Source organism: Notechis scutatus, chromosome Z (genome assembly GCF_049901735.1).
Source record: "Notechis scutatus isolate UNSWTSFEM ecotype Mainland chromosome Z, rNotScu1.2, whole genome shotgun sequence".
Lineage (NCBI taxonomy): Eukaryota > Metazoa > Chordata > Lepidosauria > Squamata > Elapidae > Notechis > Notechis scutatus.
The window spans coordinates 118,251,752-118,279,056 of NC_142025.1; the positions used below are offsets into that span (position 1 = coordinate 118,251,752).

The following is a 27,305-nucleotide window of genomic DNA, read 5'->3' on the forward strand; positions in this document are numbered from 1 at the left end:
TGGTGAGTGGCAAGAGACGAGCATATAATAAGCGGACCCTCCTCTCTCCTACCTTTGATCCTTGCTCCTCTTCATCGCTGAACCCCACACTCCCCTTAGCCCTGACGATGTTCCCTAGCTGGCTCATGAAACGTCTACCAGAAAACCACCCAGGTCAGGACCCCAAGGACCTCACAGTCCTCCCCTTCTCCCCCTGCTCCCTCCTCCTCCTAAAACCCCACACACCCTTAGCCCTGACGATGTTCCCTAATCGGTCATCAAACGTCTGCCAGAAACCCCCCACTCAGAGGGCACCAATCACCCCCCGCCCGACACACACACACACACAAACAATCCTTTCTTTAGCGACCGTTCCGAGCGACGACGGACGTGCTGGAGAGGCGGGAGGGGCTCCAGCAGCCAGCCCGTCTCCTCTTCACCTCTCTCAGCCCAACGGATCTGCTGCCCGGCTGATCTCTCCGATCTCGGACGTCTGGCCAGCTTCCCTCCGGGCGGGGAGGTTAACCGTCAAAGAAGGCGGGCAGGAACCGGCTGACTGCAGGGAGGAGGAAGCGGAGAAGTGCCGCCCTTTGCGCTGGATCCGGCTGCGAGTTTTGTTGCCGGCCGGGTTGCAAAGAGATCAGGACTTCCCGGTTTGGTTTTTAGGAACCACCGAGGATCGCCCCGCCTTGCAACGAAGCTGACGCCCCGCGGATCTTTGCAACCTGCCTTTTGCGCACAATCCTTTGCTCTGGGCGCTGGAAAGCCCCTCGGTGGCTGCGCCGATCCTATCCCCTCTTTCCTCCCTCAGGGGACCCGTGGAGAGGCAGGCGATGTGCAGAAAACCCGCCTTGGTGGTGTTTGATTTGGGTGAGAGAGTTGAATCGCAACCCCCATCGTCCTGGGCTGCGGCTGGGGATTAGGGGAGTGGGAGCGATTGACTGGCCTGGGTGCTCGAGGGGAGGGGGAGACTGGGGAAGGCAGGAGGGTCTTCCTCCAGCGTTTGAGGGCAGAGAAACCCCCCCCCTAAAAATCAGTCTGTCTGAGTTTTTTTGCAGATTATACCTTGTGGCCTTTTTGGGTGGACACCCACGTGGACCCCCCTTCCACAAAAATAGGTGAGGGAAAAAAGTGGGGAGAGGTCTGTTGCCTGTAAATATTGTCGTTTTTCTTTCCTTAAAAACCGAGAAAAGGAATTGGCGCTAAAGTATCTAAAACAGTTTTTTTTCTCAATACTAGTGACTTTGGAACTAATGGACTTCAACTCCCAGTATTCCTCAATCAGCCAAAAAAACACAAACAAACCCACCTCCTGATTTGAATTGAATTCAATTGAAAAGTTCACCTATTGAAATCTGGGAGTTGAAGTCCATTCATGCTGGCTAGAGAGTTCTGGGAGTTGAAGTCCATTCATGCTGGCTAGAGAATTCTGGGAGTTGAAGTCCATTCATGCTGGCTAGAGAGTTCTGGGAGTTGAAGTCCATTCATGCTGGCTAGAGAGTTCTGGGAGTTGAAGTCCATTCATGCTGGCTAGAGAATTCTGGGAGTTGAAGTCCATTCATGCTGGCTAGAGAATTCTGGGAGTTGAAGTCTATTCATGCTGGCCAGAGAATTCTGGGAGTTGAAGTCCATTCATGCTGGCTAGATACTTCTGGGAGTTGAAGTCCATTCATGCTGGCTAGAGAGTTCTGGGAGTTGAAGTCCATTCATGCTGGCTAGAGAATTCTGGGAGTTGAAGTCCATTCATGCTGGCTAGAGAATTCTGGGAGTTGAAGTCCATTCATGCTGGCTAGAGAATTCTGGGAGTTGAAGTCCATTCATGCTGGCTAGAGAATTCTGGGAGTTGAAGTCCATTCATGCTGGCTAGAGAATTCTGGGAGTTGAAGTCCATTCATGCTGGCTAGAGAGTTCTGGGAGTTGAAGTCCATTCATGCTGGCTAGAGAATTCTGGGAGTTGAAGTCTATTCATGCTGGCCAGAGAATTCTGGGAGTTGAAGTCCATTCATGCTGGCTAGATACTTCTGGGAGTTGAAGTCCATTCATGCTGGCTAGAGAGTTCTGGGAGTTGAAGTCCATTCATGCTGGCTAGAGAATTCTGGGAGTTGAAGTCCATTCATGCTGGCTAGAGAATTCTGGGAGTTGAAGTCCATTCATGCTGGCTAGAGAGTTCTGGGAGTTGAAGTCCATTCATGCTGGCTAGAGAATTCTGGGCTTTTGAAGTCCATTCATGCTGGCTAGAGAGTTCCGGGACTTGAAGTCCATTCATGCTGGCTACAGAATTCTGGGAGTTGATGTCCATTCATGCTGGCTAGAGAATTCTGGGAGTTGAAGTCCATTCATGCTGGCTAGAGAATTCTGGGAGTTGAAGTCCATTCATGCTGGCTAGAGAATTCTGGGAGTTGAAGTCCATTCATGCTGGCTAGAGAATTCTGGGAGTTGATGTCCATTCATGCTGGCTAGAGAATTCTGGGAGTTGAAGTCCATTCATGCTGGCTAGAGAATTCTGGGAGTTGAAGCTCATGCGCCTGGCTAGGAGATTCTGGGAGTTGAAGTCCACCCATCTTCATGTGGCCAAGCTTGAAAAAGACAGCATGTTACAGGGATGCTTCAAGCTTTGTGAGTTTGCTTTGTGGTCCTCCCAGGCATGAGCTGAACATCTAAAACCGGGTTTTTCAAACTGGGCTATTTGAAGATGGCTATCTGGGGAATCCTGGGGGTTGAAGCCCACCTTTGTAACATTGTCAAGGTTGCAAAACACGGCTCTAAAAACGTCCATTGCAGGCAATTGGTTCACTTAACTTCATGATTCACTTAATGACCATTGCAAAAAAGATATCAAAACCCTCTACAGTCGTTCAATGATCTGCTTAACAACCTGCACACCTTAATCTTAATTCTGGACTCAAATTATGGCCTAAGGTGAGGACTACTAATATTTGAGTGGAGAAAGTTAAAATATATTTTCATTATCGGGGTGACAAAAATTTGGGGAAGATCTACTTCCAAGTTTAAATTCTGTTTAAAAAAACCTTGGATTTTTGGGTTTATATCCTGCTTTTTCTTTGTACAATTGCAGGTGTTTTTATTTATTTTTTAAAAAATGGGACATCCTGGGTGACACAACCGTCAGCAACTCACATGATGGGCAAAGCGCCTGATCAAAGACATTCAGCTGCCTTTTGTGCTAAAGTGGGACTCGAACTCACTGCCCCGTGGTGATTGGCTATAAAGCGGGATTAGAACTCGCCCTCTCCTGGTGAGTGGCAAGAGACGAGCATATGATAAGCGGACCCTCCTCTCTCCTACCTTTGATCCTTGCTCCTCTTCATCGCTGAACCCCACACTCCCCTTAGCCCTGACGATGTTCCCCAGCTGGCTCATGAAACGTCTGCCAGAAAACCACCCGACTCAGAGGGCACCAATCACCCCCCCCCCACAACACACACACAATCCTTTCTTTAGCGACCGTTCCGAGTGACGATGGACGTGCTGGAGAGGTGGGGAGGGGGGGCTCCAGTAGCCCAGCCCTCTGGGGATTAGGGGAGTGGGAGCGATTGACTGGCCTGGGTGGTCGAGGGGAGCTTGCGGAAGGCAGGAGGGTCTTTGTTGAAGACCTTGGACTGCCCCTTGTCAGAAATGGTGCAGAGTCTCCTGCCTAGGGGCTGGGGTTGGACTAGATGACCTGCAAGGTCCCTTCTGATTTGCCCAAAATCACCCAGCTGTCCTTTTTGCCTAAGGCAGAATTAGAACTCACCATCCTCTAGTTGTTGGCTGAAATTTCCCAGCTGGCTTTAATGCCTAAAGCAGGACTAGAACTCTCAGCTCTCCTGCTGATTGGCATATAATAAACAAACGCTTTGCACTGATAATGTTCCTTAGTTGGGTCATGAAACGTCTTCAAAAAATCCACCCAGCTCAGAGAGTTCCACAGACTCCACACTTCTCCTCCTCCTCTCTTTATTCACCGCTCCCTTCTCCTCCTCTTCCTCCCTCCCTCTTCCTCCTCCTCCTTAAACCCCACACTCCCCTTAGCCCTGACGATGTTCCCTAGCTGGCTCATGAAACGTCTGCCAGAAAACCACCCGACTCAGAGGGCACCAATCACCCCCCCACAACACGCACACACACAATCCTTTCTTTAGCGACCGTTCTGAGCGACGACGGACGGACGTGCTGCAGAGGCGGGGAGGGGGCTCCAGCAGCCCAGCCCTCTGGGGATTAGGGGAGTGGGAGCGATGGACTGGCCTGGGTGGTCGAGGGGAGGGGGGAGCTTGGGGAAGGCAGGAGGGTCTTTGTTGAAGACCTTGGACGGCCCCTTCTCAGAAATGGTGCAGAGTCTCCTGCCTAGGGTCTGGGGTTGGACTAGATGACCTGCAAGGTCCCTTCTTAATATGCTAATGAAGAGTGAAGCCGGTCCGCCTTCTGGGCGGGGAAAAAGAAACAAGTTAAAATCATTGGTCTAATTTCCTGGGGGGAGAGAAAATCTTTAAAGGTGGGAGCTGTTGGGCAGGCACCACCCCTACACCTTAACGGACTCCATCGAGAGCCGTCGTGACCGCCTGAGGGCCCGGCCTCTTCATTCGACCCCCACTTAACCCTGGCGAGGAAGGGGGGCTCTGCAGAGATCAAAGCACAAAGCGGCTGAACAGAGGCTGGGCATCCAAGCGGCACCAGCGGCCATCACCATCACCGCAGAAAGGGGAGGAGAACCTGCCTCGGCCGCTCCAAGATGGCCACCCACGCCCGGCCAGCTCCATCCCCTCCAGCGAAAGGAGACTGGAGGTCGTACATGGCTCCGTTTCACATCTTCAGGGAAGCCAATGACCTTCTGGCAGTATCGGACAAGAGGAGAAGAGCGTTTTTCTGAGCTCCTGTGGACGGGACGTCTTCCAAACGGCTACGGCCCTCTCGGCACCAGCAGACGTGCAGGCAGTACGTGGGAGGGAGCTTCAGGACACACTAGGAGCACATTATGCACCCCCAGCACCAGCCTTGGTCATGTGAGTTTCACCCCAGGGATCAAAAAGGCAGTGAGACAGTCTATGACTTTGTGGCAACGCTGATCTGGAGGAGGAAAGGATGCGAGAGAGGCTCCTTGTGGGTATAAAAGACTTAATCCTACGGAGGCCATTAATGGCTCAGCTTGATCTCATGTTCCAAGCCACCCTAGACGAGGCCAAGGCGAGTGAGTCCTCCATGAGGTCAGCCAGCGCCATTCGGAGATCAAGTAGCGGCCATCCCTCGGGCGGAGCGGCCACCGTGCATCACGAGAGCATGGAACACGGAGACAATACAGCCGAGGGTGACTAAATCCACCGCACTCGTTCTGAAGGGAAGGCAGGGAGTCCGGAAACGGGAGAGAGGCGCCAGTTTGGTGCCGCATGTGGGGGCAATCCCCCAGAGCGGCATGCCGATCCAAGGACGCCACTTGCCAAAGATGTGGACGGAAGGGACACAAGGCAACCCAGCCAGCTTCCCGCCTCCAGTGGCCTATTGTTTCCCCGACGCGGCCATGTGCGACCCTGATGGGATTCCGGAAGGCGCCGTTTCTGAGGCACCAGCGAGGAGAAGGCCAAATCGCAGACACAAGGTAGCCCCCAAACGTTCGTCAGCTATTACAGCGCGCAATGCTCCAAGAAATTCACACCACCGTCGACATCGAGGTATCCCCGTGTGATATGGTGCTGGACACAAGTTCCTATCTGACCCTCGTGTCCTGGGCAACTATTAAGAAGGCCATTCTGGGCTTCACAAGGAACAACTAAAGCCCCAGAAAGGCAAGTATAAGGTGACACCTTCAAACCCTTGGTCTGTGTTCCCGCCGGAAAAGACCAATCATTTTAAATTTAAATGGTGTATAAGCACACCTGTTTTCTTATAATCTCTTGAAAGAATAAATAAATAAAAATAAATAAATTATTCCTTTTCCCTCCTAGAAAGCGGACCGGATTGACATCATCGTTCCTTGGCTTCACCCTCCATTAGCCTATGCAACAGTCTTCCTCCTCGACTTACAACATTTCGCTTAGTGACCGTTGGAAGTTACAACGGAACGGAGAAAAAAGGGGACTTGGGACCAACGTTTCATACCTAACAACCGTTGCAGCATCCAAGCCAAATTCACTTAAACCACCAACCCTGGCCACCAGATTTCTAATATGCCTTGAACTGAATGTTACAGGGATGGTGAAGCTTTGTGAGTTTGCTTTGAGGTCCTCCCAGGCATGAGCTGAACATCTAAAACCGGGTTTTCAACCTTGGCAATTTGAAGATGGCTATCTGGGGAATCCTGGGGGTTGAAGCCCACCTTTGTAATATTTTCAAGGTTGCAAAACACGGGTCTAAAATCACCCCGTGTTGCTTCTAACGCCCCTTCCCTCCTCCCCTAAGGATCCCCTAATCCTCTAAGAATCGGGCGCATCTGTTTCTCGAATCCCAGACGGGCTGCCTGGCATCGCTGCCTCCCCACATGTCTGTTTATCCGCAAACTGTCCTTCTAGAGGTTGGGGGGAGGATCGTGTTTTAGGGGAACGGGGTGCTTTTCTTTGAGTTACGGGGGTGCAGCCTCCCTCTGGCCACACGTGGATAAGGAGGCATCTGCTGTTTTTTGCCACCCGGGTTCCAGCGGCCCTTTCCCCATCATCCCCGTCATGTCGTGGCTAATAAATGTTCAATAAACATGTCACAATAGTCACGGTTTCTTTTGTGTCTCCTTGGGCCTGCAGGGTTTCCGGGGTGTATTTGTGTGTGTGTCTTGTGTTGCATTTGCTAAGTCCTCGACGTACGACCGTAATCCTCAATTTACAACCGGTCGTTTAGGAACGGCTTGAAGCTAAGACGGAACACCCCCACCCCTCCAAAAGTACTGAAGACCAAGTTTCGACTCACAAACACACACATGCCCTGTTGCATTGTCATTTGTGCGCTTGACAACCAGACTGCCTCAGCCGCCATTTTCTGCCTCTCGTGGTCATGTGAGGATATTTTACGTCATCTTACATCTGGCTTCCGACAACCGTCCATTGCAGGCAATCGGTTCACTTAACTTCATGATTCACTTAATGACCATTGCAAAAATAAAAAATCAAAACCCTGTACAGTCTTGTGGTGAGCTGCTTAACAACTGGCACACCTTAATCTTAATTCTGGACTCAAATTATGGTCTAAGGTGAGGATGACTAACATTGGAGTGGAGAAAGTTAAAATATATTTTCATTATCGGGGTGACACAAATTTGGGGAAGATCCACTTCCAAGTTTAACTTCTGTTTTAAAAAAAACCTTGGATTTTTGGGTTTATATCCTTTTGCTTTGTACTATTGCGGGTGTTTCTATTTATTTTTTACAAAATGGAAGATCTTGGGTGACACAACCGTCAGCAACTCACATGATGATCAAAGACATTGAGCTGCCCTTTGTGCTAAAGTGGGACTCGAACACACTGCCCCCTCGTGACTGGCTATAAAGTGGGATTAGAACTCGCCATCCCCTTGTGATTGGTCCAAAATCACCCAGCTGTCCTTTTTTGCCTAAGGCAGAATTAGAACGCATCCTCCTCTAGTTGTCGGCTGAAATTTCCCAGCTGGCTTTAATGCCAAAAGCAGGACTAGAACTCTCGCTCTCCTGCTGATTGGCATAGACTAAACGAACCATTTGGACTGATAATGTTCCTTAGTTGGGTCATGAAACGTTTTCAAAAAATCCACCCAGCTCAGAGAGTTCCACAGACTCCACACTTCTCCTCCTCTCTTTATTCACCGCTCCCTTCTCCTCCACTTCCTCCCTCCCTCCTCCTCCTCCTCCTTAAACCCCCACACCCTTAGCCCTGACGATGTTCCCTAGCTGGCTCATGAAAGCGTCTGCCGAAAAACCACCCGACTCAGAGGGCACCAATCACACACACCCTCGACACACACACAATCCTTTCTTTAGCGACCGTTCTGAGGGACGACGGACGTGCTGGAGAGGCGGGGAGGGGGCTCCAGCAGCCCAGCCCTCTGGGGATTAGGGGAGCGGGAGCGATTGACTGGCCTGGGTGGTCGAGGGGAGGGGGAGCTTAGGGAAGGCAGGAGGGTCTTTGTTGAAGACCTTGGACTGCCCCTTGTCAGAAATGGTGCAGAGTCTCCTGCCTAGGGGCTGGGGTTGGACTAGATGACCCGCAAGGTCCCTTCTGATTTGCCCAAAATCACCCAGCTGTCCTTTTTGCCTAAGGCAGAATTAGAACTCACCATCCTCTAGTTGTTGGCTGAAATTTCCCAGCTGGCTTTAATGCCTAAAGCAGGACTAGAACTCTCAGCTCTCCTGCTGATTGGCATATAATAAACAAACGCTTTGCACTGATAATGTTCCTTAGTTGGGTCATGAAACGTCTTCAAAAAATCCACCCAGCTCAGAGAGTTCCACAGACTCCACACTTCTCCTCCTCCTCTCTTTATTCACCGCTCCCTTCTCCTCCTCTTCCTCCCTCCCTCTTCCTCCTCCTCCTTAAACCCCACACTCCCCTTAGCCCTGACGATGTTCCCTAGCTGGCTCATGAAACGTCTGCCAGAAAACCACCCGACTCAGAGGGCACCAATCACCCCCCCACAACACGCACACACACAATCCTTTCTTTAGCGACCGTTCTGAGCGACGACGGACGGACGTGCTGCAGAGGCGGGGAGGGGGCTCCAGCAGCCCAGCCCTCTGGGGATTAGGGGAGTGGGAGCGATTGACTGGCCTGGGTGGTCGAGGGGAGGGGGGAGCTTGGGGAAGGCAGGAGGGTCTTTGCTGAAGACCTTGGACTGCCCCTTGTCAGAAATGGTGCAGAGTCTCCTGCTTAAAGGCTGGGGTTGGACTAGATGACCTGCAAGGTCCTTTCTGAATATGCTAATGAAGAGTGAAGCTGGTCCGCCTTCTGGGCGGGGGGAAAAAGAAACAAGTTAAAATCATTGGTCTAATTTCCTGGGGGGAGAGGAAATCTTTAAAGGTGGGAGCTGTTGGGCAGGCACCACACCTACACCTTAACGGACTCCATAGAGAGCAGTCGTGACCGGCCCTCGGCCCCCACTTAACCCTGGCGAGGAAGGGGGGCTCTGCAGAGATCAAAGCACAAAGCGGCTGAACAGAGGCTGGGCATCCAAGCGGCACCAGCGGCCATCACCATCACCGCAGAAAGGGGAGGAGAAGCTGCCTCGGCCACTCCAAGATGGCCACCCACGCCCAGCCAGCTCCATCCCCCCCAGCGAAAGGAGACTGGAGGTCGTACATGGCTCCGTTTCACATCTTCAGGGAAGCCAATGACCTTCTGGCAGTATCGGACAAGAGGAGAAGAGCGTTTTTCCTGAGCTCCTGTGGACGGGACGTCTTCCAAACGGCTACGGCCCTCTCGGCACCAGCAGACGTGCAGGCAGTACGTGGGAGGGAGCTTCAGGACACGCTAGGAGCACATTATGCACCCCCAGCACCAGCCTTGGTCATGTGAGTTTCACCCCAGGGATCAAAAAGGCAGTGAGACAGTCTATGACTTTGTGGCAACGCTGATCTGGAGGAGGAAAGGATGCGAGAGAGGCTCCCTGGGGGTATAAAAGACTTAATCCTACGGAGGCCATTAATGGCTCAGCTTGATCTCATGTTCCAAGCCACTCTAGACGAGGCCAAGGCGAGTGAGTCCTCCATGAGGTCAGCCAGCGCCATTCGGAGATCAAGAAGCGGCCATCCCTCGGGCGGAGCGGCCACCGTGCATCACGAGAGCATGGAACACGGAGACAATACAGCCGAGGGTGACTAAATCCACCGCACTCGTTCTGAAGGGAAGGCAGGGAGTCCGGAAACGGGAGAGAGGCGCCAGTTTGGTGCCGCATGTGGGGGCAATCCCCCCAGAGCGGCATGCCGATCCAAGGACGCCACTTGCCAAAGATGTGGACGGAAGGGACACAAGGCAACCCAGCCGGCTTCCCGCCTCCAGTGGCCTATTGTTTCCCCGACGCGGCCATGTGCGACCCTGATGGGATTCCGGAAGGCGCCGTTTCTGAGGCACCAGCGAGGAGAAGGCCAAATCGCAGACACAAGGTAGCCCCCCAAACGTTCGTCAGCTATTACAGCGCAATGCTCCAAGAAATTCCACACCACCGTCGACATCGAGGTATCCCCGTGTGATATGGTGCTGGACACAAGTTCCTATATGACCCTCGTGTCCTGGGCAACTATTAAGAAGGCCATTCTGGGCTTCACAAGGAACAGCTAAAGCCCCAGAAAGGCAAGTATAAGGTGACACCTTCAAACCCTTGGTCTGTGTTCCCCGCCGGGGAAAAGACCAATCATTTTAAATTTAAATGGTGTATAAGCACACCTGTTTTCTTATAATCTCTTGAAAGAATAAATAAATAAAAATAAATAAATTATTCCTTTTCCCTCCTAGAAAGCGGACCGGATTGACAACATCGTTCCTTGGCTTCACCCTCCATTAGCCTATGCAACAGTCTTCCTCCTCGACTTACAACATTTCGCTTAGTGACCGTTGGAAGTTACAACGGAACGGAGAAAAAAGGGGACTTGGGACCAACGTTTCATACCTAACAACCGTTGCAGCATCCAAGCCAAATTCACTTAAACCACCAACCCTGGCCACCAGATTTCTAATATGCCTTGAACTGAATGTTACAGGGATGGTGAAGCTTTGTGAGTTTGCTTTGAGGTCCTCCCAGGCATGAGCTGAACATCTAAAACCGGGTTTTCAACCTTGGCAATTTGAAGATGGCTATCTGGGGAATCCTGGGGGTTGAAGCCCACCTTTGTAATATTTTCAAGGTTGCAAAACACGGGTCTAAAATCACCCCGTGTTGCTTCTAACGCCCCTTCCCTCCTCCCCTAAGGATCCCCTAATCCTCTAAGAATCGGGCGCATCTGTTTCTCGAATCCCAGACGGGCTGCCTGGCATCGCTGCCTCCCCACATGTCTGTTTATCTGCAAACTGTCCTTCTAGAGGTTGGGGGGAGGATTGTGTTTTAGGGGAACGGGGTGCTTTTTTTAAGTTACGGGGGTGCAGCCTCCCTCTGGCCACATGTTGTTTGCCACCCGGGTTCCAAAGGCCATTTCCCCATCATCCCCGTCATGTCGTGGCTAATAAATGTTCAATAAACATGTCACAATTGTCATGGTTTCATTTGTGTCTCCTGGGGCCTGCAGGGTTTCCGGGGTGGTTGGAGGGGTATTTTTTTTTAAAGAATTTTTTTTATTGATTTTTAAAAACAAACATAAACAAAACATAAAAAATAAAAAACATAAAACATCTTTTTTGAAAGCAGCTTGATCCCGGGTTACATCTCTTCGTACAGACACAAATTCAAATTCATGCTCATTTTTATATACCATTCCATATCTTATTACCATTCTACATTTTCTATATAGCTTCTCCCATCTTTTAACTTTCCTAATTTTATTCTGGAAGTTGAAGTCCATTCATGCTGGCTAGAGAATTCTGGGTCCACCCCAGCTTGCTTGGGAATTCTGGGCTTTTGAAGTCCATTTAGGCTGGGTAGAGAGTTCTGGGAGTTGAAGTCCATTCATGCTGGCTAGAGAATTCTGGGAGTTGAAGTCCATTCATGCCGGCTAGAGAATTCTGGGAGTTGAAGTCCATTCATGCTGGCTAGAGAGTTCTGGGAGTTGAAGTCCATTCATGCTGGCTAGAGAGTTCTGGGAGTTGAAGTCCATTCATGCTGGCTAGAGAATTCTGGGAGTTGAAGTCCATTCATGCTGGCTAGAGAGTTCTGGGAGTTGAAGTCCATTCATGCTGGCTAGAGACTTCTGGGAGTTGAAGTCCATTCATGCTGGCTAGAGACTTCTGGGAGTTGAAGTCCATTCATGCTGGCTAGAGAATTCTGGGAGTTGAAGTCCATTCATGCTGGCTAGAGAATTGTGGGAGTTGAAGTCCATTCATGCTGGCTACAGAATTCTGGGCTTTTGAAGTCCATTCATGGTGGCTAGAGAATTCTGGGAGTTGAAGTCCATTCATGCTGGCTAGAGAATTCTGGGAGTTGATGTCCATTCATGCTGGCTAGAGAATTCTGGGAGTTGAAGTCCATTCATGCTGGCTAGAGAATTCTGGGAGTTGAAGTCCATTCATTCTGGCTAGACAATTCTGGGAGTTGAAGCTCATGCGCCTGGCTAGGAGATTCTGGGAGTTGAAGTCCACCCATCTTCACGTGGCCAAGCTTGAAAAAGACAGCATGTGACAGGGAGGCTGAAGCTTTGTGAGTTTGCTTTGAGGTCCTCCCAGGTATGAGCTGAACATCTAAAACCGGGTTTTTCAAACTGGGCTATTTGAAGATGGCTATCTGGGGAATCCTGGGGGTTGAAGCCCACCTTTGTAACATTGTCAAGGTTGCAAAACACGGGTCTAAAATCGCCCCGTCTTGCTTCAAAATGCCCCTTCCCTCCTCCTCTAAGGATCCCCTAATCCTCTAACAATCGGGCGCATCTGTTTCTCGAATCCCAGACGGGCTGCCTGGCATCGCTGCCTCCCCACATGTCTGTTTATCCGCAAACTGTCCTTCTAGAGGTTGGGGGGAGGATCGTGTTTTAGGGGAACGGGGTGCTTTTCTTTGAGTTACGGGGGTGCAGCCTCCCTCTGGCCACACGTGGATAAGGAGGCATCTGCTGTTTTTTGCCACCCGGGTTCCAGCGGCCCTTTCCCCATCATCCCCGTCATGTCGTGGCTAATAAATGTTCAATAAACATGTCACAATCGTCACGGTTTCATTTGTGTCTCCTGGGGCCTGCAGGGTTTCCGGGGTGTATTTGTGTGTGTGTCTTGTGTTGCATTTGCTAAGTCCTCAACGTACGACCGTAATCCTCAATTTACAACCGGTCGTTTGGGAACGGCTTGAAGCTAAGACGGAACACCCCCACCCCTCCAAAAGTACTGAAGACCAAGTTTCGACTCACAAACACACACATGCCCTGTTGCATTGTCATTTGTGCGCTTGACAACCAGACTGCCTCAGCCGCCATTTTCTGCCTCTCGTGGTCATGTGAGGATATTTTACGTCATCTTACATCTGGCTTCCGACAACCGTCCATTGCAGGCAATCGGTTCACTTAACTTCATGATTCACTTAATGACCATTGCAAAAATAAAAAATCAAAACCCTGTACAGTCTTGTGGTGAGCTGCTTAACAACTGGCACACCTTAATCTTAATTCTGGACTCAAATTATGGTCTAAGGTGAGGATGACTAACATTGGAGTGGAGAAAGTTAAAATATATTTTCATTATCGGGTGACACAAATTTGGGGAAGATCCACTTCCAAGTTTAACTTCTGTTTTAAAAAAACCTTGGATTTTTGGGTTTATATCCTTTTGCTTTGTACTATTGCGGGTGTTTCTATTTATTTTTTACAAAATGGAACATCCTGGGTGACACAACCGTCAGCAACTCACATGATGATCAAAGACATTGAGCTGCCCTTTGTGCTAAAGTGGGACTCGAACACACTGCCCCCTCGTGACTGGCTATAAAGTGGGATTAGAACTCGCCATCCCCTTGTGATTGGTCCAAAATCACCCAGCTGTCCTTTTTTGCCTAAGGCAGAATTAGAACGCATCCTCCTCTAGTTGTCGGCTGAAATTTCCCAGCTGGCTTTAATGCCAAAAGCAGGACTAGAACTCTCGCTCTCCTGCTGATTGGCATAGACTAAACGAACCATTTGGACTGATAATGTTCCTTAGTTGGGTCATGAAACGTCTTCAAAAAATCCACCCAGCTCAGAGAGTTCCACAGACTCCACACTTCTCCTCCTCCTCTCTTTATTCACCGCTCCCTTCTCCTCCACTTCCTCCCTCCCTCCTCCTCCTCCTCCTTAAACCCCCCACACCCCTTAGCCCTGACGATGTTCCCTAGCTGGCTCATGAAACGTCTGCCGAAAAACCACCCGACTCAGAGGGCACCAATCACACACACCCTCGACACACACACAATCCTTTCTTTAGCGACCGTTCTGAGGGACGACGGACGTGCTGGAGAGGCGGGGAGGGGGGGGCTCCAGCAGCCCAGCCCTCTGGGGATTAGGGGAGCGGGAGCGATTGACTGGCCTGGGTGGTCGAGGGGAGGGGGGAGCTTGGGGAAGGCAGGAGGGTCTTTGCTGAAGACCTTGGACTGCCCCTTGTCAGAAATGGTGCAGAGTCTCCTGCTTAAAGGCTGGGGTTGGACTAGATGACCTGCAAGGTCCTTTCTGAATATGCTAATGAAGAGTGAAGCCGGTCCGCCTTCTGGGCGGGGGGAAAAAGAAACAAGATAAAATCATTGGTCTAATTTCCTGGGGGGAGAGGAAATCTTTAAAGGTGGGAGCTGTTGGGCAGGCACCACACCTACACCTTAACGGACTCCATAGAGAGCAGTCGTGACCGGCCCTCGGCCCCCACTTAACCCTGGCGAGGAAGCGGGGCTCTGCAGAGATCAAAGCGGCTGAACAGAGGCTGGGCATCCAAGCGGCACCAGCGGCCATCACCATCACCGCAGAAAGGGGAGGAGAACCTGCCTCGGCCGCTCCAAGATGGCCACCCACGCCCGGCCAGCTCCATCCCCCCCAGCGAAAGGAGACTGGAGGTCGTACATGGCTCCGTTTCACATCTTCAGGGAAGCCAATGACCTTCTGGCAGTATCGGACAAGAGGAGAAGAGCGTTTTTCCTGAGCTCCTGTGGACGGGACGTCTTCCAAACGGCTACGGCCCTCTCGGCACCCGCAGACGTGCAGGCAGTACGTGGGAGGGAGCTTCAGGACACACTAGGAGCACATTATGCACCCCCAGCACCAGCCTTGGTCATGTGAGTTTCACCCCAGGGATCAAAAAGGCAGTGAGACAGTCTATGACTTTGTGGCAACGCTGATCTGGAGGAGGAAAGGATGCGAGAGAGGCTCCCTGGGGGTGTAAAAGACTTAAGCCTACGGAGGCCATTAATGGCTCAGCTTGATCTCACGTTCCAAGCCACCCTAGACGAGGCCAAGGCGAGTGAGTCCTCCATGAGGTCAGCCGCCGCCATTCAGAGATCAAGTAGCGGCCGTCCCTCGGGCGGAGCGGCCACCGTGCATCACGAGAGCATGGAACACGGAGACAATACAGCCGAGGGTGAGGAAATCCACCGCACTCGTTCCGAAGGGAAGGCAGGGAGTCGGGAGAGAGGCGCCTCTTTGGTGCGGCATGTGGGGGCAATCCGCCCAGAGCGGCAGGTCGATCCAAAGACGGCACTTGCCAAAGATGCAGAACAGAAGGGGCACACACCAAAAAGCTTACCGTGCAACCCAGCCAGCTTCCCGCCTCCAGAGGCCGATTGTTTCCCTGACGGGGCCATATGCATCCCTGACGGGATTCCAGAAGGCGCCTTGTTCGACGCACCAGCGAGGAGAAGGCCAAGTCTCAGGCACGAGGTAGCCCCCTAAACGTTCGTCCGCTACTACAGCACGCAATGCTCCAAGAAATTCCACACCACCGTCGATATCGAGGGATCCCCGTGCGATATGGTGGTGGACACAAGTTCGTATTTGACCCTTGTGTCCTGGCCAACTATTTTTTTTTCTCAAGACTGCTGACAGGTTTATTTGTCTGCTTTTAGAAAAGTAATCATTTCCTGCAAAATTAAGTACACCTTTTGTCTTTCCAAGGACAATTATTTTAGCTATTCCTCCCTTAGATGATTCTATGCCTTTATAAATTCCAGATTCCAAACACAGAAAGAATCCCTTGGAAGTTGACAATCCTATTAATTTTAGAGCAAAAAGGGGTAATAGGATAAGCCGAAAAAGTTAAATATCTCAAACTACAAACCTGCATTTTTATGATCCCATAGTCCTTATTTGGAGTAGTTAGGGTGACTACAAAGTCAACTGGAATGCAACCGCAACCAGTTTTATCTAACACGTTTTTGTATATAGCATCAATCATTAATGTAACATTCAGGAAAGTATAGACATTAACATTTCAAGCCAAGTTTGATTATTCCCATTTATAGAAAATAACAAAAACCCCAGCAGTTTATAATGCATTTGACTAATTTTTCAGATGTTGCATAATTGGTTAGAGAATACGCTTAATTTAGGCTTCAATTAAATTCAAATAATCTAAGAGTAAGAAGGGGCTTGCATAATATAATAAACCTTGGAACAATTTGATTTAGTGTAAATGTCTGCAACCACAGATTAAATTATGGTTAAGGCAAAGTGCATATAAAACTGATAAGGGGCTAATACACCACACTTATTATCAGCAGGAATAAACTTGGAATACAGTAACAGCAATATAGTGAAACAAATTTTATAAATAGTTTATTTTTTACAAAATAGGAGAATCAAAAACCTCTTAAAACAGCTACCTGCATTGTCAGAAAGAACCCTGACATATGTTAAGTGTTCTGCAGTATACGGCTGATATATATTCCTTTTCTGTCATGGACATCTAAGTACCTATAAAGCCATACCATTAAAAATACACATGATTCACTAACATTTCTTTTTAAAATTCAATTTAGTATAATTGAACATTTATCATCAATGTTTCTACAGAGTGCATTCTGTGTTCAAAGCAACTTTTCCAAAACAAGCAATTAAAATAACAATTATATACACCAGATTAACATTTCATGTTTAATTAGACAATACAAATTGAGCATTGATAACATCTGCACTGGCGTATAAATAAGCCTAGATAACCCAGGTACTTTTTTAAAAACATGTAAGCCTGTATATTGATGTTGGCCATGGAAAAGGGCCGGTGTCTTTCCCTTAATGTCAAATACAAGGGAAGCTACTCATCTTTCAAACTGGTACGTAAAGTACCAGAATGGCATGAAGGATTAGTAAAAGATGGATGAAAAGATTCTTCTTCTTCCTTTGCTTATGGATCTCCTAGGGTTATTATTTTGTAAGAGGTTGACTCCCAGCATAGAATGTTGTTATCCTGACTAGCAGTCAAACTGAACAGCTTTGTTGTCTATCCTTGTCTGAAAATTACATGCCGTGATTACAATTTTATAAATAAGTCTATAGGCTTATTTATCTCACCCGCAGACGGGCAGGCAGTACGTGGGAGGGAGCTTCAGGACACGCTAGGAGCACATTATGCACCCCCAGAACCAGCCTTGGTCATGTGAGTTTCACCCCAGGGATCAAAAAGGCAGTGAGACAGTCTATGACTTTGTGGCAACGCTGAGAGAAATGGCAGGCGACTGCAAACTCAGCGATCTGGAGGAGGAAAGGATGCGAGAGAGGCTCCTTGTGGGTATAAAAGACTTAAGCCTACGGAGGCCATTAATGGCTCAGCTTGATCTCACGTTCCAAGCCACCCTAGACGAGGCCAAGGCGAGTGAGTCCTCCAGGAGGTCAGCCGGCGCCATTCGGAGATCAAGTAGCGGCCATCCCTCGGGCGGAGCGGCCACCGTGCATCACGAGAGCATGGAACACGGAGACAATACAGCCGAGGGTGACAAAATCCACCGCACTCGTTCCGAAGGGAAGGCAGGGAGTCCGGAAACGGGAGAGAGGCGCCAGTTTGGTGTCCGCATGTGAGGGCAATCCCCGCAGGGCGGCATCCCGATCCAAAGACGCCACTTGCCAAAGATGCAGACGGAAGGGGCAAACCGCAAAAGCTTGCCGTGCAACCAGTCAGCTTCCCGCTTCCAGAGGCCGATTGTTTCCCGATGCGACTGTGTGCATCCCTGACAGAATTCCGGAAGGCGCCATTTCCGAGGCAACAGCGAGGAGAAGGCCAAGTCACAGGCATGAGGTAGTCCCCCAAACGTTCGTCAGGTACTACAGCGCGCAATGCTCCAAGAAATTCCACACCACCATCGACATCGACGGGGATGTGGTGGTGGACAAAAGTTCGTATATGACCCTCGTGTCCTGGCCAACTATTAAGAAGGCCGTTTTCGGCTTCCCAAGGAACAGCTAAAGCCCCAGAAAACAGTGGTAAAGGACCGTCAAGGGAACCTCATCCCTGTCCTGGGGAGGGGGTCCTTCTAAATTAAATTTAAAAGTTTTGTCGGGTGAACGGAGACCTGCCAAACCTTCCCCACTGAGAATGGTTCGATGCCCTGGGTCTGGAAGTGACTGCCATCCTCGCCTACCAAGACGACAGCATCGAGGAGGAGCCGGTCACGGCATTCGCGGACGTCTTCGGTGGGAGTCGAGGCAAGTATAGGGTGACACCTCAAAACCCTTGGTCTGTATTCCCCACCCTGGAGAAAAGACCAATCATTTTAAATTTAAATGGTGCATAAGCGCACCAACGTGCCTACCGTTCCTGTCCGATTGTTTATGTTTTCTTATATGTATCCGTTTCATGTATTCATAACTGTTTTCATCCTTATACCTTTTATCTTATAATCTCTTGAAAGTATAAATAAATAAAAATAAATAAATTATTTCTTTTCCCTCCTAGAAAGCGGACCGGATTGACATCATCGTTCCTTGGCTTCACTCTCCATTAGCATATGCAACAGTCTTCCTCCTCGACTTACAACATTTCGCTTAGAGACCGTTGGAAGTTACAACGGCACGGAGAAAAAAGGGACTTGTGACCAACGTTTCATACCTAACAACCATTGCAGCATCCCCAGCAAGCCAAATTCACTTAAACCACCGACCCTGGCCACCAGATTTCTAATATTCCCTGAATTGAATTGAAAAAAGCCCCCCTATTGAATTCTGGGAGTTGAAGCTCATGCGCCTGGCTAGGAGATTCTGGGAGTTGAAGTCCACCCATCTTCACGTGGCCAAGCTTGAAAAAGACAGCATGTGACAGGGAGGCTGAAGCTTTGTGAGTTTGCTTTGTGGTCCTCCCAGGCATGAGCTGAACATCTAAAACCGGGTTTTGCAACCTTGGCAATTTGAAGATGGCTCTCTGGGGAATCCTGGGGGTTGAAGCCCACCTGTGTAACATTGTCACGGTTGCCAAACACGGGTCTAGAATCGCCCTGTGTTGCTTCTAATGCCCCTTCCCTCCTCCCCTAAGGATCCCCTAATCCTCTAAGAATCGGGCGCATCTGTTTCTCGAATCCCAGACGGGCTGACTGGCATCGCTGCCTCCCCACATGTCTGTTTATCCGCAAACTGTCCTTCTAGAGGTTGGGGGGAGGATTGTGTTTTAGGGGAACGGGGTGCTTTTTTTTGAGTTACGGGGGTGCAGCCTCCCTCTGGCCACACGTGGATAAGGAGGCATCTGCTGTTTTTCGCCACCCGGGTTCCAGAGGCCCTTTCCCCATCATCCCCGTCATGTCGTGGCTAATAAATGTTCAATAAACATGTCACAATCGTCACGGTTTCTTTTGTGTCTCCTGGGGCCTGCAGGGATTCCGGGGTGTATTTGTGTGTGTGTCTTGTGTTGCATTTGCTAAGTCCTCGACGTACGACCGTAATCCTCAATTTACAACCGGTCGTTTAGGAACGGCTTGAAGCTAAGACGGAACACCCCAACCCCTCCAAAAGTACTGAAGACCAAGTTTCGACTCACAAACACACACATGCCCTGTTGCATTGTCATTTGTGCACTTGACAACCAGACTGCCTCAGCCGCCATTTTCCGCCTCTCGTGGTCATGTGAGGATATTTTACGTCATCTTACATCTGGCTTCCGACAAACGTCCATTGCAGGCAATCGGTTCACTTAACTTCATGATTCACTTAATGACCATTGCAAAAAAGATATCAAAACCCTCTACGGTCTTTCAATGATCTGCTTAACAACCTGTACACCTTAATCTTAATTCTGGACTCAAATTATGGCCTAAGGTGAGGACTACTAACATTTGAGTGGAGAAAGTTAAAATATATTTTCATTATCGGGGTGACAAAAATTTGGGGAAGATCCACTTCCAAGTTTAAATTCTGTTTAAAAAAAAAACCTTGGATTTTTGGGTTTATATCCTGCTTTTGCTTTGTACAATTGCAGGTGTTTTTATTTATTTTTTAAAAAATGGGACATCCTGGGTGACACAACCGTCAGCAACTCACATGATGGGCAAAGCGCCTGATCAAAGACATTCAGCTGCCCCTTGTGCTAAAGTGGGACTCGAACTCACTGCCCCCTGGTGATTGGATAAAAAGCGGGATTAGAACTCGCCCTCTCCTGGTGAGTGGCAAGAGACGAGCATATAATAAGCGGACCCTCCACTCTCCTACCTTTGATCCTTGCTCCTCTTCATCGCTGAACTCCACACTCCCCTTAGCCCTGACGATGTTCCCTAGTTGGTTCATGAAACGTCTGCCAGAAAACCACCTGACTCGGAGGGCACCAATCACCCCCCCACAACACGCACACACACAATTCTTTCTTTAGTGACCGTTCTGAGCGACGACGGACGGACGTGCTGGAGAGGCGGGGGGCTCCAGCAGCGCAGCCCTCTGGGGTTTAGGGGAGTGGGAGCGATTGACTGGCCTGGGTGGTCGAGGGGAGGGGGAGCTTGGGGAAGGCAGGAGGGTCTTTGTTGAAGACCTTGGACGGCCCCTTCTCAGAAATGGTGCAGAGTCTCCTGCTTAGGGGCTGGGGTTGGACTAGATGACCTGCAAGATCCCTTCTGAATATGCTAATGAGGAGTGAAGCCGGTCCGCCTTCTGGGCGGGGAAAAAGAAACAAGTTAAAATCATTGGTCTAATTTCCTGGGGGGGGGGGGGTAATCTTTAAAGGTGGGAGCTGTTGGGCAGGCACCACACCTACAGCTTAACGGACTCCATGGAGAGCCGTCGTGACCGCCTGAGGGCCCGGCCTCTTCATTCGACCCCTACGTAACCCTGGCGAGGAAGGGGGGCTCTGCAGAGATCAAAGCGGTTGAACAGAGGCTGGGCATCCAAGCGGCACCAGCGGCCGTCACCATCACCCCAGCAAGGGGAGGAGAAGCTGCCTCGGCCACTCCAAGATGGCCACCCACGCCCGGCCAGCTCCATCCCCCAGCGAAAGGAGACTGGAGGTCGTACATGGCTCCGTTTCACATCTTCAGGGAAGCCAATGACCTTCTGGCAGTATCGGACAAGAGGAGAAGAGCGTTTTTCCTGAGCTCCTGTGGACGGGACGTCTTCCAAACGGCTACGGCCCTCTCGGCACCAGCAGACGTGCAGGCAGTACGTGGGAGGGAGCTTCAGGACACGCTAGGAGCACATTATGCACCCCCAGCACCAGCCTTGGTCCTGTGAGTTTCACCCCAGGGATCAAAAAGGCAGTGAGACAGTCTATGACTTTGTGGCAACGCTGATCTGGAGGAGGAAAGGATGCGAGAGAGGCTCCCTGGGGGTATAAAAGACTTAAACCTACGGAGGCCATTAATGGCTCAGCTTGATCTCACGTTCCAAGCCACCCTAGACGAGGCCAAGGCGAGTGAGTCCTCCAGGAGGTCAGCCGTTGCCATTCGGAGATCAAATAGCGGCCATCCCTCAGGCGGAGCGGCCACTGTGCATCACGAGAGCATGGAACACGGACACATTACAGCCGAGGGTGACTAAATCCACCGCACTCGTTCTGAAGGGAAGGCAGGGAGTCCGGAAACGGGAGAGAGGCGCCAGTTTGGTGCCGCATGTGGGGGCAATCGGCCATGAGAGGCATGCCGATCCAAAGACGCCACTTGCCAAAGATGCAGACGGAAGGGGCAAACCGCAAAAGCTTGCCGTGGAACCAGTCAGCTTCCCGCTTCCAGAGGCCCATTGTTTCCCCGATGCGACTGTGCGCATCCCTGACAGAATTCCGGAAGTCGCCGTTTCCGAGGCACCAGCGAGGAGAAGGCCAAGTCACAGGCATGAGGTAGCCCCCCAAACGTTCGTCAGGTACTACAGCGCGCAATGCTCCAAGAAATTCCACACCACCATCGACATCGACGGGGATGTGGTGGTGGACAAAAGTTCGTATATGACCCTCGTGTCCTGGCCAACTATTAAGAAGGCCATTCTGGGCTTCACAAGGAACAGCGAAAGCCCCAGAAAGGCAAGTATAGGGTGACACCTTCAAACCCTTGGTCTGTGTTCCCCGCCGGGGAAAAGACCAATCATTTTAAATTTAAATGGTGTATAAGCACACCTGTTTTCTTATAATCTCTTGAAAGAATAAATAAATAAAAATAAATAAATTATTCCTTTTCCCTGCTAGAAAGCGGACCGGATTGACATCATTGTTCCTTGGCTTCACTCTCCATTAGCATATGCAACAGTCTTCCTCCTCGACTTACAACATTTCGCTTAGTGACCGTTGGAAGTTACAACAGGACGGAGACAAAGGGGACTTGTGACCAACGTTTCATACCTAACAACCGTTGCAGCATCCCCAGCAAGCCAAATTCACTTAAACCACCGACCCTGGCCACCAGATTTCTAATATGCCTTGAATTGAATTGAAAAAAGCCCCCTATTGAATTCTGGGAGTTGAAGCTCATGCGCCTGGCTAGGAGATTCTGGGAGTTGAAGTCCACCCATCTTCACGTGGCCAAACTTGAAAAAGACAGCATGTGACAGGGAGGCTGAAGCTTTGTGAGTTTGCTTTGAGGTCCTCCCAGGCATGAGCTGAACATCTAAAACCGGGTTTTTCAACCTTGGCAATTTGAAGATGGCTATCTGGGGAATCCTGGGGGTTGAAGCCCACCTTTGTAACATTGTCACGGTTGCCAAACACGGGTCTAGAATCGCCCGTGTTGCTTCTAATGCCCCTTCCCTCCTCCCTAAGGATCCCCTAATCCTCTAAGAATCGGGCGCATCTGTTTCTCGAATCCCAGACGGGCTGCCTGGCATCGCTGCCTCCCCACATGTCTGTTTATCCGCAAACTGTCCTTCTAGAGGTTGGGGGAGGATTGTGTTTTAGGGGAACGGGGTGCTTTTCTTTGAGTTACGGGGCGCAGCTTCCTCTGGCCACACGTGGATAAGGAGGCATCTGCTGTTTTTGCCACCCGGGTTCCAGCGGCCCTTTCCCCATCATCCCCGTCATGTCGTGGCTAATAAATGTTCAATAAACAGTTCACAATCGTCACGGTTTCATTTGTGTCCCCTGGGGCCTGCAGGGTTTCCGGGAAGGGGGTATCTTGTGTCGCCTTTGCTAAGTCCTCGATGTACGACCGTAATGCTCAATTTACGACCGGTTACTTAGGAACGGTTTAAAGCTAAGACGGAGCCCCCAAAAAGGTACTGAAGACCAAGTTTCAACTTACAAACACACACACGTCCTCTTGCATCGCCATTTGCGTGCTCGACAACCAGACTGCCTCGGCCGCCATTTTCTGCGTCTCGTGGTCGTGTGAGGATATTTTACATCATTTTACATCTGGCTTCCGACAAATGTCCATTGCAGGCAATCGGTTCACATGAAATCATGATTCGCTTAATGACCATTGCAAAAATAAATAAATCAAAACCCTGTACGTTCTTTCGGTGAGCTGCTTAACAACCTGCACACTTTAATCTTAATTCCGGACTCAAATTATGGTCTAAAGTGAGGACGACTAACATTTGAGTGGAGAAAGTTAAAATATTTATATTTTCATTAAAGGGGTGACAAAAATTTGGGGCAGATGCACTTCCAAGTTTAACTTCTCTTTTAAAAAAAAATGGATTTTTGGATTTATATCCTGCTTTTGCTTTGTACAATTGCGGGTGTTTTTATTTATTTTTTAAAAAATGGGACATCCTGGGTGACACAACCGTCAGCAACTCACATGATGGGCAAAGCGCCTGATCAAAGACATTCAGCTGCCCTTTGTGCTAAAGTGGGACTCGAACTCACTGCCCCCTGGTGATTGGATAAAAAGCGGGATTAGAACTCGCCCTCTCCTGGTGAGTGGCAAGAGACGAGCATATAATAAGCGGACCCTCCACTCTCCTACCTTTGATCCTTGCTCCTCTTCATCGCTGAACTCCACACTCCCCTTAGCCCTGACGATATTCCCTAGTTGGTTCATGAAACGTCTGCCAGAAAACCACCCAGGTCAGGACCCCAAGGACCTCACAGTCCTCCCCTTCTCCCCCTTCTCCCTCCTCCTTCCTAAAACCCCACACACCCCTTAGCCCTGACGATGTTCCCTAGTTGGTTCATGAAACGTCTGCCAGAAAACCACCTGACTCAGAGGGCACCAATCACCCCCACGACACACACACAATCCTTTCTTTAGCGACCGTTCTGGTGACTACGGACGTGCTGGAGAGGTGGGGGGCTCCAGCAGCCCAGCCCTCTGGGGATTAGGGGAGTGGGAGCGATTGACTGGCCTGGGTGGTCGAGGGGAGGGGGAGCTTGGGGAAGGCAGGAGGGTCTTTGTTGAAGACCTTGGACGGCCCCTTCTCAGAAATGGTGCAGAGTCTCCTGCCTAGGGTCTGGGGTTGGACTAGATGACCTGCAAGGTCCCTTCTTAATATGCTAATGAAGAGTGAAGCCGGTCCGCCTTCTGGGCGGGGAAAAAGAAACAAGTTAAAATCATTGGTCTAATTTCCTGGGGGGAGAGAAAATCTTTAAAGGTGGGAGCTGTTGGGCAGGCACCACACCTACACCTTAACGGACTCCATCGAGAGCCGTCGTGACCGCCTGAGGGCCCGGCCTCTTCATTTGACCCCCACTAAACCCTGGCGAGGAAGGGGGGCTCTGCAGAGATCAAAGCGGCTGAACAGAGGCTGGGCATCCAAGCGGCACCAGCGGCCGTCACCATCACCGCAGAAAGGGGAGGAGAAGCTGCGTCGGCCGCTCCAAGATGGCCACCCACGCTCGGCCAGCTCCATCCCCCCCAGCGAAAGGAGACTGGAGGTCGTACATGGCTCCGTTTCACATCTTCAGGGAAGCCAATGACCTTCTGGCAGTATCGGACAAGAGGAGAAGAGCGTTTTTCCTGAGCTCCTGTGGACGGGACGTCTTCCAAACGGCTACGGCCCTCTCGGCACCCGCAGACGTGCAGGCAGTACGTGGGAGGGAGCTTCAGGACACGCTAGGAGCACATTATGCACCCCCAGCACCAGCCTTGGTCATGTGAGTTTCACCCCAGGGATCAAAAAGGCAGTGAGACAGTCTATGACTTTGTGGCAACGCTGATCTGGAGGAGGAAAGGATGCGAGAGAGGCTCCTTGTGGGTATAAAAGACTTAAGCCTACGGAGGCCATTAATGGCTCAGCTTGATCTCACGTTCCAAGCCACCCTAGACGAGGCCAAGGCGAGTGAGTCCTCCAGGAGGTCAGCCGTTGCCATTCGGAGATCAAATAGCGGCCATCCCTCAGGCGGAGCGGCCACTGTGCATCACGAGAGCATGGAACACGGAGACATTACAGCCGAGGGTGACTAAATCCACCGCACTCGTTCTGAAGGGAAGGCAGGGAGTCCGGAAACGGGAGAGAGGCGCCAGTTTGGTGCCGCATGTGGAGGCAATCCGCCCAGAGTGGTATGCCGATCCAAAGACGCCACTTGCCAAAGATGCAGACGGAAGGGGCAAACCGCAAAAGCTTGCCGTGCAACCAGTCAGCTTCCCGCTTCCAGAGGCCCATTGTTTCCCCGATGCGACTGTGTGCATCCCTGACAGAATTCCGGAAGTCGCCGTTTCCGAGGCACCAGCGAGGAGAAGGCCAAGTCACAGGCATGAGGTAGCCCCCCAAACGTTCGTCAGGTACTACAGCGCGCAATGCTCCAAGAAATTCCACACCACCATCGACATCGACGGGGATGTGGTGGTGGACGAAAGTTCGTATATGACCCTCGTGTCCTGGCCAACTATTAAGAAGGCCATTCTGGGCTTCACAAGGAACAGCTAAAGCCCCAGAAAGGCAAGTATAGGGTGACACCTTCAAACCCTTGGTCTGTGTTCCCCGCCGGGGAAAAGACCAATCATTTTAAATTTAAATGGTGTATAAGCACACCTGTTTTCTTATAATCTCTTGAAAGAATAAATAAATAAAAATAAATAAATTATTCCTTTTCCCTCCTAGAAAGCGGACCGGATTGACATCATTGTTCCTTGGCTTCACTCTCCATTAGCATATGCAACAGTCTTCCTCCTCGACTTACAACATTTCGCTTAGTGACCGTTGGAAGTTACAACAGGACGGAGACAAAGGGGACTTGTGACCAACGTTTCATACCTAACAACCGTTGCAGCATCCCCAGCAAGCCAAATTCACTTAAACCACCGACCCTGGCCACCAGATTTCTAATATGCCTTGAATTGAATTGAAAAAAGCCCCCCTATTGAATTCTGGGAGTTGAAGCTCATGCGCCTGGCTAGGAGATTCTGGGAGTTGAAGTCCAACCATCTTCACGTGGCCAAACTTGAAAAAGACAGCATGTGACAGGGAGGCTGAAGCTTTGTGAGTTTGCTCTATGGTCCTCCCAGGCATGAGCTGAACATCTAAAACCGGGTTTTTCAACCTTGGCAATTTGAAGATGGCTATCTGGGGAATCCTGGGGGTTGAAGCCCACCTTTGTAACATTGTCACGGTTGCCAAACACGGGTCTAGAATCGCCCCGTGTTGCTTCTAATGCCCCTTCCCTCCTCCCCTAAGGATCCCCTAATCCTCTAAGAATCGGGCGCATCTGTTTCTCGAATCCCAGACGGGCTGCCTGGCATCGCTGCCTCCCCACATGTCTGTTTATCCGCAAACTGTCCTTCTAGAGGTTGGGGGGAGGATTGTGTTTTAGGGGAACGGGGTGCTTTTCTTTGAGTTACGGGGGCGCAGCTTCCCTCTGGCCACACGTGGATAAGGAGGCATCTGCTGTTTTTTGCCACCCGGGTTCCAGCGGCCCTTTCCCCATCATCCCCGTCATGTCGTGGCTAATAAATGTTCAATAAACAGTTCACAATCGTCACGGTTTCATTTGTGTCCCCTGGGGCCTGCAGGGTTTCCGGGAAGGGGGTATCTTGTGTCGCCTTTGCTAAGTCCTCGATGTACGACCGTAATGCTCAATTTACGACCGGTTACTTAGGAACGGTTTAAAGCTAAGACGGAGCCCCCAAAAAGGTACTGAAGACCAAGTTTCAACTTACAAACACACACACGTCCTCTTGCATCGCCATTTGCGTGCTCGACAACCAGACTGCCTCGGCTGCCATTTTCTGCGTCTCGTGGTCGTGTGAGGATATTTTACATCATCTTACATCTGGCTTCCGACAAACGTCCATTGCAGGCAATCGGTTCACATGAAATCATGATTCGCTTAATGACCATTGCAAAAAAAAAATAAATCAAAACCCTGTACGTTCTTTCGGTGAGCTGCTTAACAACCTGCACACTTTAATCTTAATTCCGGACTCAAATTATGGTCTAAGGTGAGGACGACTAACATTTGAGTGGAGAAAGTTAAAATATTGATATTTTCATTAAAGGGGTGACAAAAATTTGGGGAAGATCCACTTCCAAGTT

The 27,305-nt window shown here is 50.3% G+C and overlaps 1 protein-coding gene and 1 long non-coding RNA gene across 4 annotated transcripts in view; both read left to right on the plus strand.

Annotated features, from left to right (window-relative positions):
- The window catches only part of MDP1 (magnesium dependent phosphatase 1), a 116,879-nt gene that overhangs the window by 32,216 nt on the left and 57,358 nt on the right, over positions 1 to 27,305 (plus strand). The window contains exon 1 of one of the 3 annotated variants that reach the window (XM_087945720.1): positions 572 to 849. The exons of the other annotated variants lie outside the window; for them this stretch is intronic. Coding sequence (XP_087801846.1) covers positions 813 to 849 — 37 coding nt within the window. The 5' untranslated portion in view covers positions 572 to 812. Of the gene's footprint in view, positions 1 to 571; positions 850 to 27,305 lie in introns of those variants that run through there. 3 annotated transcript variants of the gene reach the window in all.
- LOC148129180 (uncharacterized) lies at positions 17,669 to 19,264 on the plus strand. Its single transcript, XR_015746144.1, has 2 exons — positions 17,669 to 18,144; positions 18,395 to 19,264. It is a non-coding gene; the product is annotated as an uncharacterized LOC148129180 (long non-coding RNA).